The following is a 15,390-nucleotide window of genomic DNA, read 5'->3' as shown; positions in this document are numbered from 1 at the left end:
CAAATATACTGGGTGATTCAAAAGTTTTTTACACTTTAAAGTGTAAACATGGGAGAGAGTGTACATGATGACACAGAAAAAAAAAGGGCAAGATAAGACTGAAGAACAGTGAGTATCCCTGGGTGACTGGAGTATAGAGTGTGTGTGAAGGAGAAATGTCAAATGAAATTAGGAACAGAGGTTTGAGCTAAGCTATTGAGGGTCTTAAATGCCAGACCCTTGTTTGTATTTTATTTATCATACAATTGAAAATCTGCAGAAGGTTTTAGAACAAAGGAGTGACAGAAAGCCCAATATACTAGAAATATTACTTTGGTGGCAATTATAGAAGAGATTATAGAAGGAATGGAACTAGAGGAAGTGTGATTAGTTAGTCTAAGACAGGTAATTAGAGCTATAAAGTAGTGATAATAAAATTGCAAAGGAGGAATTGGAAACTACTTCAGAGGTAAAATTGGATTTGTCAATTGATGGAAACAGGAAAAACAAAAAAGAGTTAAGACTCTATAGTTTGGAACCTGGAGAAATAAGGATACAAGCAATAGAACTGTAATACTAATGCATATGATGCATATCTTTTGATATACCTACATCTCAGTAGATTACAGATGATAGATATATAGATATAGAATAGGATATACAGAAAGATAAATAAATAGATAAATACACACATATATGCACAACTGTACAAAACAAAATTGTGATACATACTGGATCTCCTCTTGGTCCAGCATCACCTGTAGCTCCAACAGGTCCTGGAGTTCCAGGGGCACCTTGAGAACCTGGTAGACCTGCAGGCCCAGGGTCACCTCGATCACCCTATCAAAAATCATCATGATCATTATTAGAATTTTTTGACATTTAAAAAATTCATTCCTCCTCTGTATTCAAAATTATTATGTTACTGGTATGTACAGTTAAACTATTATGTCACTGATGTGTACATTTACTGAAGCATTTTATTTTATAAAATGGAGGACAAAAAAACCCAAATTTTCTCTCTTCTATTTAGAGTTTCCAACATTATACTTTGCCACACACTGTCAGCTTGCCAGAACTTGATAAATACTTTAAGATAGACACACTCTTGACTTTACACACTGAATAAAAAATATACTGGGTGATTCAAAAGTTTTTTACAGTTTAAATAGCTTTAAGTTGCACCAAAACTTTTAAGACAACCTATTCATTGCTTATTAAGTAAAGCAAAGTTAAGGTAGTGTCTATCAGTGTATTTTGTGGTTCTGGTCATCTGGCATTGTGTGGCAAGGTATAGTTCCTTAGTACAAAACTTTAAATGCAGTTTTTAGGTTATTAACAATATTATTGTTATTAAAATAATTATTTTTATTATTCAGATGATTTATATTCAACTATCAAAATAAGTTATTATTTATTTTAAACTATGATAGTTATTTAATCTATGAAAGCTTAAAATTGTACTAAGGTTTTGGGGTCACCCTGAATAATGACTATGGAACAGATTCAAATATAGAACACTTTGAGATCACCAGAACGATTTAAAAAAAATAAATCCTGGTATCAACTATCTATCTATCTATCTGTTTATTTTTTTACCTAAGGCAATGGGGTTAAGTGACTTGCCAGAGGTCACACAGTTAGGCAATCATTATGTGTCTGAGGCCGTATTTGAATTCAGGTCCTCCTGACTCCGAGGTTGTTGCTCAGTCCCCACCACCTAGCTGCCCCTACTTTGCCACCTAGTTGCCCCTGTATCAACTATCTAAAGAACCATTCTCTTCCAGAATAGAGTGGTAGATTCTTGACTGAGTCCAACTAGACTTAAACAAAGTTTACAAAGACAATTCTTTCAGAATCCACAAAAAGAACTCAGAAATGTTTTGAGAATGAGAAGTTCTAGACTTTGAGCCAACTAGACTTTCAGCAGAACTTTGGGATTTGTGGTTAATAATAAAGTTTAACTTTAAAAATTGATTAGCTTTTCCCAGGAAACTAAGTTTTTAAACATTTATGAGCTAACATTTACCCCTAACTCTGATCCAGTTGTTTTCAAAGTGTAATCCATAGATGGTTCTGGGTTCTTGAGACCCTTTCAGAGGAATCCACCAAAACAAAAATATTTTCATAATAATATTAAGGTGCTTTAATTTCTAGCAGGGTGAATGTTTATAAATATAGCTACAGAAGCAAAAGGTCCTGGGGGGGGGGGGGGGAAGAAGACTCAATTTTTAAAAGCATAAAGGGATTCTGAAACAAAAAAATTATTGAATCATTAACAGATTTTTTTTCAAAATAAAGGTTTAATATTATTTTTGGCACTTACTAAATTATATATAGATAAAGCAGTACTATAACTTAGTCATTGTATATAAGAAATTTATGATCATATCACAAAAAAAAATGTTTTTGTCAAAAAAGAATGTCCTTACTCGTTCTCCAACAGCACCATCTCGTCCTGGAGTACCGTCATTACCAGCAGGACCCTGTAAAGAGTTGTTATTTTTAGTTGATGTAATACAATTACAAGGAAAATATTATCCCATCTGCTAGATTAGATATTTCTCACTCCTCTTTAAACCATAAATTAATTAAACATAGAAACCACAGTAAAATTCAGTACTCCTATAAGTTACTATGAATTATTTGTTAAAAAAAATTTTAAACTTCACATATTTAAGAGTTATTTTTGCATAGATGCTAATTATAAATGAATGTGTTTTCTTTCTAAAACTCCTTATGTTAATTCAAACATCATCTATGGCTTTTTAAAAATTCAGTTCTAAAATTTTAGTAGATGTTTTAGTCATTGTTGATATTCCACTCAATCTGTAAGCTTCTTTGTTCAAAAGTTCTTTCTATATATTTTGTTTAAATTAGTTCTTCTGATTTGTTTTTAAGAGTTCCATAATTGCATAAAAGCATAAAATTTTACTAACAGCAAAGTTTTCCTAGTCAAAGATGAAATATTCCTTGGGTGGATGATATGGTGCTTAGAATAATAAAGAATGACAGATCACAGACTATAAATTCTTTTGAAGTCCTGCTTGTCCTCAAAATAGCCTAATACAATATGACATCTACAACTTCACTTTATAGTAATTCCCCAAGTAATATGACATATTATTAACTTTGACCTTTTCTTACAATCTTATCACCATAATGCCTAGCTATTTTGACAAATATGCCACTTCAGAATGAAATAATATAAAGTGAGAGGATGACTGGAATTGTGCTTTCACCTCCAAGTCAATTTGGCAGCAACTTAGATCACCTAAAATGATTAGGTCAGGAACTTCGAAGGTCAATACAAAGGTATTAATCTTGTTCTCTTTTCTTCTCCATTATGTACTCATTTAGGAAAAACTAAGAGAATAGAATGCTCTAACATAATAGTTTTTAAGTAATAAAGTACTTCAAGTTCTAAGGTTAAAACTTAAAGGCAATCAATTTCTAAATGTCATTATCCTATAAAGTAGCTTCATGATTATTTCAAATTATATTATTATAAATAATTATAAATAATAAATATAATTATTTCTCATTTACTGATTTCCCTAGTACTATGACTTGACAGATATTTTATCCAAAATACCTGAAAGACAGTTCAATATATATAATTTCTTACACTTGAATTATGAAAATTTTAAAAGTACTATAAATGTTTCCAAATAAATAATAATAAATACCTCAGGCCCTGCTTCTCCTACTGGACCATTGACACCTGGGGGACCAACAGGGCCCGAGGGACCTTTGTCTCCTGGTGCTCCAGTTGGACCTGCTTTTCCTGGTGTTCCCTAAAATATATTAAAAAGAAAAAAATTGTTTACATCATGTTATAAAACAAATGGATAACAGTAGTTATAAGAGTTCAAAAATTCCTCATTTATAATTGTCTCAGTAAAAATCATAGCATAACCCAAAGGTTTGCCAACAAATATAAACCCAAGACTACTATATACTATATATAAAGTTAAACCACAGAGAAAAATGCCAGTTCTACCCTCATTACCCTTCCTCAGTCCTTTGTCCTTTTATCTACAATCTGCTGCCAAAGACTGTTGAATGAATGAATGGATGGATGGATGGATGAATAAACAAATGAACGAATGTAGAACATCTCAACTGGATATTTTACAAGTGAGGAAATGAGATGTTTGAAGTAGTTAGGGGAAAGAAACAGAATTCAAAACAAAGCTATCCAACTCAAAGCCCAAAGCTTTTTTTCCCCTCTTGCCTTCAATGTGCTGCATCTGTTATTAGTTCTATAGAAAAAGCTATTTATATAAAAAAAAATCAGCTCTACACAATAGCAAATCAGATATCTAACCTCTAACCTCAAGCCAAATTATTTTTTAATTTTAGGTTAAAAAATACGTATTTGGAATACATTTATCTTGACTTCAAATCAAATAATGATCATAAATACAATATCAACTAGCATTTATATAACATCTTGAAATTCACAAAGTATAATTAATATTTTATTTGATCTTTTTGGTAGGTAGTATTATTATTCACATTTTACATATGAGGAAACAGACAGGCAGAAGTTAAGAGATTTACCTAGGGTTATATAGCTAGCAAATATTGGAGATTGAAATTGAATTTGGATCTTCCTCTAGGACATGCACTCTATCCACTGAGCTAATTGGCTTTTCTCATCTACTGATTTCCCTAGTACTATAACTTGACAGATATTTTATCCAAAATACCTGAAAGACAGTTAAGTATATATAATTTCTTACACTTGAATTATGAAAATTTTAAAGTGCTATGAATGTTTCTAAGAAGCATTTAAATTCCTTTGGGATAGAAGAATATGAGATTCTACATAAATCAGATAAATCAGGATAATCAGATACAAAATTTATACTCTGGATACTTACTGCTGGGCCAGGCAAGCCAGGCATGCCTCTCTCACCACGCTGACCTGGCATACCAACAATTCCTCTTTGTCCAGTAGTTCCAGCTGGACCAGGTGGACCATCAGGACCCTAAAACCCAGAACAAATGAGAATTAGCAATATTCCAGGTCCTAACTTGTACACAAGCTTTAAAAATGTGTTAGAGGTTAACAGGGAAAAGGTTCTTCATTCCATGAAATCATGTAATTTGTTTATACATTAAATTTAAAATCTAATGTATAAAATTTAAATGTTAAAATTTCCTGATCAAGTATGAGAATCTAAGATTTTTGAGGTCAAAACTACTCATTAAAAAGAAAGCCTTTTTTAAAACATATAAATTGCCTAAATTGAATACAAATTTTAAGCTTGATTTTTCTCCCTCTCTATCTATACACAAATATGCAGATGAACACATATTCGCACATATACAAATTTATATTATATATGTATTATTATATAGATATGTACATATATATATATATGTGTGTGTGTGTATATTTGTTCATTTTTGTTAATGCACAACCTTATATACAGGTGTATCTACGAAAGGGACCCTAAAGTGTGACCAATACACAGGAATATTGTGTAAAAGTAGTAGAGTGCCATTTCTTCAACATTTAGTTTCAATAGTCTAAATGTACATTATTAAAATAATATTTTATTAAATGATAGTCATCAAATACATTACTCATATTTTATTAAGCTTCTCAATCTAATCTCATTGAAGGAAAATGGAATATTTCTTCAATAATTCAATAAATATGAAATCTCAACAATGTTGGCCCTCTGATTCAACTAGTAATCTATCCCTGCCTTCACATTCTGTTATTTTTATCCAAATTCTTCTTTTGTCCTTAGCCATAAGACTCACTCAATGTGATGGAGAGCTTCCTCTAGGTATTAATGTATTTTGTGGATGCTAATGATAATGTTCTCTCATGATTTTCCTTCTACTTCTTTGAAAATCCCTTCTCAGTGTCCTTGGCTCAAACATTATCCATCTCACATCACCTAACTGTAGATATCCTTCTATCCTGGGCTCTCTGCCTCTATTACTCTCTCCTTGATTTACCCCATCAGTTACCAAGAGTTTAATTGCTAGCTCCATGCATTTCCTTCTGTCCATCTGATATCTATCTCATTTTTTCAATAAATCTGACCTCTTTTACTGATCATAAATTTCCTCTAAGATAATCCTTATTCAAATATTATGTGCAAATCATCATCCTTACCATTGATTTGTACCTCCCATGCATGTCTCCATTGTCCTTTGGTTTATTCACCATTTTGACTCCTGAGAGTCAAGATTCACAATCAGACAGCATCAGTAGGAGTACATTTGTGCCAAAAAATTTACTAGGCTAGAGAGTCTCTTGGGATTATTCTAAATACTGCACACTTTTCTACATCCAATAATTTTTTCCCTTTTATTCAATTTTGAGACCATCATCAACTGCAATACCTTTAAATATGTTCCTATTGATGGTATGAAATAAGTACTTCAATATATAGGCTATCCAAATAAATTAGAATTCTTTTTAATATGAAATCTGATCTGATCATATAACTGAAATTACTTTCTTCAAAGTTACTAATGATCTGTCATTCACCAAGTCTGATAAGCTTTTCTTAGTCTTCATCCTAATTAACCATTCTGTGGCATATGATACTGTTGACAACTGTCTACTTCCAGTCCCTCTCTTTCCTCTAGGGTTTTGAGTTACTATTTTCTCTTGACTTTCGATCTATTTTTTTGATACCTTCATCTCCTTCTCCTTTTTTAATAATGCTTTCCTCCACAAACTCCATTACTCTATGTTGTACTTATTTAAATACTTATTATTAATCCTCCACTAGAAATAAGCCCATTGAGAAGATGGATTTTTTTTTCATTTTTTGACCTTGTATACTACTTAACACACTGCCTAGAATATTAGACTATGAGTTCCTTAAAATTAGGAACTGTTTTTGACCTTCTTCCTATCCCTATGATTTACTAGAATGTTTGGCATATAGTTGGCACTTATGCATTCAATGTTTGTTTGATGATTTATTGATTAATGCTTTATATATATTGGAATTTCCCATCCATTTCATTTTTTTATATCTTACCCATTTTGAGTAACAAAAATTCAAAAATTAGTTCTATAAAAAGAATCTTATTGAAGAGATTCTGCATTTTTCTGGGATATGATTTAATTGTCACAATATCAACCATTTCCAAATGAGAGGCCTTCACTATTTATTAAATTTTCCTCTTCTATGTGGAATTTGTATATAATCTGCCAAAACATTGGCATCTTACTATTATCTCTGGTTTGATATTAATTACCTCTTGTTTGCTATTAATTAACTAATTGCTAATTAATTCAGTGGTTACTGGAAAGAATCATCTTTGTGGTCACCTTACGTGATTTTAATACAGGCATGAGACACTCATTGATGGAGAATAGCCATTAAAATTAAATTTTGCTCTACTGAATCAAAAAAATTTTTCAATAATTCACAAACACTGTAAAATCTTGTAGGATATTCTAAAACTCATGAAATAAAGATTAGAAAAAAGAAATACATATTTATAAGATAAAATATTTAATTTATAAATTATATTCCTTAAATGGTACTGTAGTACAATCACTAGTCAATAAATCATTCCCTATGATAGTGATGAGTATTCTATTTGTAAATACCTATAAAAGAGATAGTTCATTGTATACAAATTCAAATAGAGAAAGGACTATTCCTTGCTAAACTTACGGGTTGACCATCTTCTCCTGAGTCTCCTTTGTCTCCTGGACTACCTGGGGGTCCAGCTGGTCCTCGATCTCCAATGCGGCCATGAGAACCAGGATCTCCACGAAGACCAGGAGGTCCCTCTTTCCCAGGTTCACCTAATGGTCCAGCAGGCCCTGGAGCTCCCTAATAAAATATGAGTGATTAAAAATGAGTCCCCTTGAAAAATTAAAAGAAGAATTTTAATTTTTTTTTAGTTTAAAAGGATTAATCCATCACAGAAGTTAATTCAAATGTAAGTTGTTGCTTTTTAAAACAAAACATCATAAGAGCCATTCTTTTTTTTTTATTTTTATTGATTTAAAGCAATGGGGTTAATAGTGACTTGCCCAAGGTCACACAGCTAGGCAATTATTAAGTGTCTAAGGCCTAGTTTGAACTCAGGTCCTCCTGACTCCACTGTCAGTGCTCTATCCACTGCGCCACCTAGCTGCCCCCTGAGATCCATTCTTTTTTTTTTTTAGATTTTTTCAAGGCAATGGGGTTAAGTGGCTTGCCCAAGGCCACATGGCTAGATAATTATTAAGTGTCTGAGGTCGGATTTGAACCCAGGTACTCCTGACTCCAAGGCCGGTGCTCTATTCACTGCGCCACCTAGCAGCACTGAGATCCATTCTTAAGGATAATTTCGAACATCCTCTGAAGATTCATTCTCAGAAAATTCTTAAAATAGCTATATTCTGATTTATCAAATATTTTTGAATAAAGAAATCATTCTATAAAAATAAACTTGCAGTATTTGATTTTTACTAATTCTGAGTGACAAAGTCACATTTAGGTTTTTTTTTTAATTCAAAGAATCTTCAGGAATTACACATTAAGTGCACGCAGATGATGTTGTTGTTTATAATGTCTACCACTAATCAAAGAACTATTAAGACAATATTTGACCAGTTTGCTTTGACAAGAAACTAATGTGAACCATATAGAAAGAAGTTGTCAAATGAAGAAAATTGAATCAATAAAGCTTACAATATTTTTTTAGGAATGTGATGAACACACAAATAAAATTTTTTAATTATATTGTTATTCAATTTTCAATTATCTGAATGACTAAACTGACTTACTGTAGGGCCTGGAGGTCCAACTCTGCCAGCAGAACCAGGAAATCCTGTAGCACCCTAAAGATTAAATATAAACTTATTATTAAAAAACAAACTAATCACTTACATATTATTTCCTGGAGATCATTTTCCATTGAGGGAATTAGGTCTTGAAATTCATATTTTTGACCTATCATATGTTTCCATAATTGAGAACAACACACAGTTTTAAGATTAGAGGTGGCTAATTGTCAAATAATAAGTGATTATTTGTTTGTTTTCAGTTTTAACTTTGTTTTTCTCGATTGCACATGTAACGGGAAAATTCAATAACATATGCATTCAACACAAACAACTAAGCCCATTAAAATGGGCTTAAACATAACTACCAATTAATTCTAGATTCTACGTGGTTGTCCTGTGCTATTGACTGATTATAATTTATGAAATCTCAAGTCTACTTACAGGAGGACCCTGAGTACCTCGACCACCCTTCAGTCCAGGAACACCATTAGGCCCCTAAGTAGAAACAAACAAAAAAAGTACTTCGGTAAACAGTAAAATGAGTTAAATAGATTGATTTGTCTTGGAATGTCGATCTTTCCACATTACTATTTTTTTACTCACATGTGGGCCTGGAGATCCTGCAAGACCTTGTGGCCCAGGGGACCCAGCATCACCTTTCTGTCCAGGTTCTCCAGGTTCACCTTTTACACCTGGTTGTCCATCAGGACCCTAAACAAAATATTATTTTAAGATGAAAAATTATTTTCTGAATTCATAAAATTACTTAAGTCCAAGGTAGACCTAACAAACATTTTAAAAGGCACAGTATTTTCAATAGGAAGCAAGTTCTTTGAAGTCAAATATTCTTTGGTTTTGCATTTGTGTCCCTACCTTCTTGAAACAATCCTTATTTACAAGGATGTTGTGTTCTAATGAAATGAAAAGTATGTGGGAAAAAAACAAATAAATGTCTATATTTTATACAAATATATTCATGTGTACTATATAAACATATAAATGTACATAGCATAAATATGAAATAACCAAAAATATGTATATATGAAGGCAGGGGGAAAAAAAGAAGAAAAAGGGGAAGGATAAAGGCGGGGAAGGGAGAGGAAGAGGGACAGAGAGAGAGAAAGAGAGAGGGAGAAGAAGAGGAAGAGGACATTCCTTAGGATTCAATCTGGGGAAGACAATGATAGGTAGGGAAAAAATGAAATTGAATTCACAATTAGAAGAGATGGCTGGTTGAGGAGGACAACTTCTTTGTTTCAGTTTGGGGGAAATGGAAGGGAAGTGGTAAATAATATCAAGAGACAAAGACAATAAACAAAAAGCTGAGGTCCTCATCTAGGCAGGAAGGGACAAAATCTATAGAAGACTTGAGGAAAGAAGAGAAAGTTTGAAATAGCTTCTGTAGAAAATAATAAGGAATCGATTAGAGAGGAATAAAAAGACTGTCATGTTTCAATAAAGGCCTAATAGAATGGAGAAATGAATTTTAAATATCAAGGACAATCCCCCAAACAGAAAAAAATTAATTAGCTTGATTTTTCAATGTTATTCTTGGAGAATGCCAGTCTAAAACATGAACATGTGCTCTGGAAAAACTTCAAACTCTCTGAGATTGCTTCAACTTTCAGAAAATGAGAATAATCTATCATGATTCATGAAATAAGATGATAAAGATATAAAGCATAAAGAGCAAAAGTTTTAGAGTCCTGCCACTTACTCCCTATCTGTATGGGAAAATCAGAAATTTTGAGTCTAAGTTTCTGCCCACACAAAATCAAGTGGTTAGACTAGTTGATCCCTAAAGTCTCTTCTAGACCTAAAACCTGATCCTAGAAAACTTATTTAAGTGGCAAGAAAATTATAATTTTATTATTTAAATATGGAAATATCCTACCGGAGGTCCAGCAAAGCCAACAGCACCAGTTGGACCATTTTCACCACGAGAACCCTGAAAAGAAGTATAAACATTTCTGAATGAGTCAAGGTTTATTGTATTGTCTTAAAAATGATCAACAGATACCACGTATTTTTAAAAACTATAATGCTTTGTACTGTTAGCACTTATTAATAGAAATCCAAGTTGCTGATTTTGGAGGAATGCATTTCTTTCCCTATAAAAATGCCCAAAATAAAATCATTATTTTAATATCATTCATTTATCATGGAAAATAACAAAATAGACCAAACATAAGAGAAATAAATTCAATATTGTAATGATTTTAGATAAAAAGTTCTTCAGGTACTGTAGTTTCACCTATATGGCAAAAATGTCATGTCAATGTTTTTCTCAACAAAAACTAATGTCCTGAACATATATGTATGTTTATATGTATAAATATGCAGAGCAGTCTATTTGAATAGTCTATTATTTTATTATTATTAATAATGTAGAAATTAACTATAATACTGGCAATTGCCGAGCAAAAATTTACAGAACTCACATTAAAGTCACAATCCTCCACTCTTCAAATATTGTTTCTCTTGATATATATATATATATATATATATATATATATATATATCAAATAGAATGCTTGATTGCTCACATTTCCATTTAAAATTTTTTTGTAATGTCATATAAAATAATTTTTAAAATATTTTTAAAATTTGAATTCTAAATTCTCTTTCTTCCTCCCTCTCTCCTCTCCTCATTAAGAAGATAATTTTAAATAGATTATACAAGTGTGAGGTAGATAAGTGGTACAGTGGATAAAGTGTCAGCCTGGAGTCAGGAAGACTTGCTTTCTTGAATCCATTTCCAGTCTCATACACCTACTCATGTGACCATGAGAAGTCACTTAACACTGTTTGCCTTAGTTTCTTCATCTGTAAAATGAGCTAGAGAAGGAAATGGCTAAGGAAAACCCCAAACAAGATCACAAAGAATTGGATACGACTGAAAAATGACAACTCAATAGAAGTGCTGTCATGCAAGACATTTCCTTGTGGGTTCAGATTTACATTAAAGAAACTAAAACATTTTTACTTACTGGAGTTCCACGAGAGCCAGGAGAGCCTACTAAGCCTCGAGGGCCAGGTTCACCCTGGAAAATTAAATTTTAGATGGTTATTTTTTAAAAAGACATTTCATATATAAGGTTATAAATATACAAAAGTAAAACATTTTTACCTTTTCTCCAGTAGGGCCTGCAGGACCAGGAGGGCCTAAGGGACCTGGAAGACCCTGGAAAATGACATAGCAGAAATAGTTTAAAGAAAAGAACTCACAGAAATCTCCAAGATTGAAGGCAAGATTGATATCTTTTCAATACTCTTCCTGAGTCACTTAAACTATGTTTGCCATATGATCTTATATGAAATTCTTTTCTTTCTGCATGAACTAAAATTCTTTTCTTTAGTTATTGCCAAGGATGATTTTTAATCTTCTTTACTGCAATTCTGCTCAATAGCCCTATACAAATTGACTTGTATTCATTTACTCTAATGAAAAGCACTTACTTCACCACAGGAAGCATGTAGTAGTAGGAAGAGAACTCAAAAATCACCAGAGCAAGAATACTTTCCAGAGAATCTCCAACAAGGAGAGGTTTTTCCCATTAGATCCCTACTAAGAAGGAAACCACTATTTACTAAGGTGCCCCCTTCTACTGTTACACAGTTCTAATTGTCATGTTTTCCCTTATGTTCTTTAAAATTTCTAATGCCATCTTAATCTATCTTCCAGGACTAACCTGAATAAGTCTAATCCCTATACCATTCCCTACCCTTTAGTACATGAAATAAACTATCTATCCTCCAAGAATCCTTTCCCAGGCTCAAACAAGCTAATTGACTACAGTTCCCTCAAGCCCCCCATGTATGATATAATTTAAAGGTCCCTCACAATCTTGATCTCAATCTTCTGAAAACTCTCTAAGTTAGCATTGTCTTTACTAAAATGTGAAACCCAGATATGAGTGTGGTACCTAGCTAAGGGCAAAGCATGATATAATTAACCTTCCCTATTCTAGACACTCTTCTTCTAACCCAACCAGGATCCAAATCAACCTTCTTGACTTCCAAGTCATACTATTTAACTTAAATCGAATTTGTAACTCATAGATCTTTTTTTTAACATAAATGCTCTTTAACCAACTGTTTCTTTTTAAAACTTTTTATTGATATTTAATTTTCATAAATATGTTATGAAAGTTTTTCAACATTCATCTATATGCCCACGTATATTTTTAAGTTACAAAATTTCCTTTCACCCTCCTTTCCCACCCCCTCCCCTAAGCAGAAGTCAGGTTAACATTGTAAATACATATTTATGATAAACATGTTTACAGATTAGTAATTTTCAGTATGAGGAACTAGGATTAAGGGAAAGAGATACATAGGAGTATTTTTATAAGGTGTTCATCAGATCCTGAAGAGTTTTTTTTATTTTGTTTTGTTTTATTTTGTGTGTTTCCCACACAATTCTTTGCAATTAACTTTTTGAACTTATGTAGAATGCCATATCTATTTATATTAAATTTTATCTTATCAAATTTGGACCATAATTTTAGCTTTTCAAGATGACTATGTTTCTATCATATACAATATTAACTACAAAATCATATATTTTACAAACACCATTTCTGCTCTTCTCTAAATCATTGAGAAATATGATATGATACATAGAACAAGAAAAGACAGATTCTTGTAGCACCAGATAACTATTCCCATGTTAACATTATTAGACACCTTTTTTTGTGACCCAGTCATTCAAGCAGTTCTCAATATGACTAAAAATTACATCATTCAGGCCACATCTCTTTATCTTGATCATTAATGATTTTCAAATGACTTGATTGTCATTAACATCTTCAATCTAATTTTGATTACCAGTAATTTGAAATTTTAGTACAGTCAACTAAATACTTCTTAAAGTTCATCTATTCTGAGTTTATTTTTCTTCTGTAGTCTTTTATTCCAACTTTTAATTAGAAAACAAATGGAATTAGATATTCAGTTTTACCACATATCTCATATGGCAAAGAGATAATCTCTTGGCTATAAAGAGACAAATTGGCTTCTCTGAAGATGCGAGTCCATGAGAACTAAAGCCCTGGGAATAAAATCTAGGTCATTTTGACCAGTAGTGGAAGACTTCACATGTAACCTGTATTTGAACTTTTCCTAAAACATCTTTCTGTTCACTGTTATCTCTCTATAAAGCCAGACAAGCTTTTCTTCATCACTTAATTTCTCCTTGCATTACTAAGGAAACTTTTAAGGTTATTTTTTCCTTCAACTTTGTATTTTTAGCAAAAATGTTAGAAATCTGCAATATTCCCAGTATACTTTGTATGTAGCACATCATTCTTCTACCTCTCTAATTCTTCTCCTTAATGTTTCCAATTAAAATAAAGGTCTCTTCATTACTTAGGAAGATATTTATTCAGAGGAAGAAAACTCTTTTTAAAACATGCCTTCATTTATCCCTTACTCTGACATTATTGTAATTGATCCAAACTACTTCTTTATTCAGATCAATTTATCATTTTCACTGCAGGGGATTGCAGTAGTTCCTAAAGTGCTAAACTTATTAAGCTTGCCTTTCCATTGGAATAGAATTTTAAATACCAGTTTAACATATAGCAGTCAGTTCATCGGTCAACATACATATAGTTATCCGATTTTTTCTTTCTCTAAAAAATGTCAAGGCACCACTCTGACATATCACCCCATTACCTACTCAAGAGATAATTTAAGACTTCAATGCTACAACAGAGGAACTGTCACAGATGATTTTGATCATCTAAATTTTATTCAGATATTTGAACTAAGTAGGAAAAAAACCAACCTGCTGACATTTCATGAAATTTATTATTTAGTTTATCTACAAGATTCCCAGGTATATTTTGTCTTTTTTGAATGCCAGTATTAAATGATTATGGACAATATATCTTTGCTTTGTGCTTCTTACTCAAGCTGAAACAGACTCTGATGTGGTAGATGGACTTTCCATGATTGGTTGTTTTATTTTTTGTTTATTTTCAATTGCTGTTGCAATACAAACATATTGTGGAGCACGTATCATGACAGCAAGTAGGAAAAAAAAATGTTGAAACAGAAATAAATCCAGAAATCTGAGAATATTCCAGGGAATATTGGATGATTTAGGTACTTTGAGTAGCTCTGCCACTATATAATTCATATCTGATCAAATTTGATTTTGGAACTACAACTACCTTCTATTCTATAGTTTGTAATAAGAGTTTAATTTTTGATATGACACTAAATAAAAAGTTTTCATGTCACACATCACTTCTTCAATTTCTATATTGAACGTGTTCATGATAATTAATTATGAAGTGAAACTCTCCCCAGTCCTAACTTCTAAGAGCAATAAAGAACATGAATTACAAATTAGATTTGTTTTCACAAACTACAAAATTCTTCAGTACTTGGTTTTTGCTACATTGAATAGGTCTATGTCAAGCTCCATAGCATGGCATACTGATTCAGAAACCTAATTTTTCCTCCCAAGTTTACTGATAATGAAGCATAAGGAGAACTAATGGATTTTTAATCATCTACTATATTAAGAAAAAAGGTTTTGTAACTCCTTAAATAAGGCAGTTCAAAAGTAAAGTTCAGTCTGAAAGTTTACAAAAATCTAATTTCCTGAATTTACTAACCAAATAAAGTGC

General features: G+C 32.0%; 1 protein-coding gene across 1 annotated transcript in view; it reads right to left on the bottom strand.

Moving 5' to 3' along the window:
* The window catches only part of COL5A2 (collagen type V alpha 2 chain), a 182,149-nt gene that overhangs the window by 17,406 nt on the left and 149,353 nt on the right, over positions 1 to 15,390 (bottom strand). Inside the window, exons 35-45 of the mRNA XM_074215519.1 lie at positions 11,880 to 11,933; positions 11,740 to 11,793; positions 10,644 to 10,697; positions 9,353 to 9,460; positions 9,191 to 9,244; positions 8,750 to 8,803; positions 7,647 to 7,808; positions 4,869 to 4,976; positions 3,669 to 3,776; positions 2,412 to 2,465; positions 712 to 819 (exon numbers count right to left, since the gene is read on the bottom strand). Of these exons, the coding sequence (XP_074071620.1) occupies positions 712 to 819; positions 2,412 to 2,465; positions 3,669 to 3,776; positions 4,869 to 4,976; positions 7,647 to 7,808; positions 8,750 to 8,803; positions 9,191 to 9,244; positions 9,353 to 9,460; positions 10,644 to 10,697; positions 11,740 to 11,793; positions 11,880 to 11,933 (918 nt within the window). The remainder of the gene's footprint in view (positions 1 to 711; positions 820 to 2,411; positions 2,466 to 3,668; positions 3,777 to 4,868; positions 4,977 to 7,646; positions 7,809 to 8,749; positions 8,804 to 9,190; positions 9,245 to 9,352; positions 9,461 to 10,643; positions 10,698 to 11,739; positions 11,794 to 11,879; positions 11,934 to 15,390) is intronic.

This window comes from Macrotis lagotis, chromosome 1 (genome assembly GCF_037893015.1).
Source record: "Macrotis lagotis isolate mMagLag1 chromosome 1, bilby.v1.9.chrom.fasta, whole genome shotgun sequence".
Lineage (NCBI taxonomy): Eukaryota > Metazoa > Chordata > Mammalia > Peramelemorphia > Peramelidae > Macrotis > Macrotis lagotis.
This window is presented reverse-complemented; position numbering and strand designations above follow the sequence as displayed.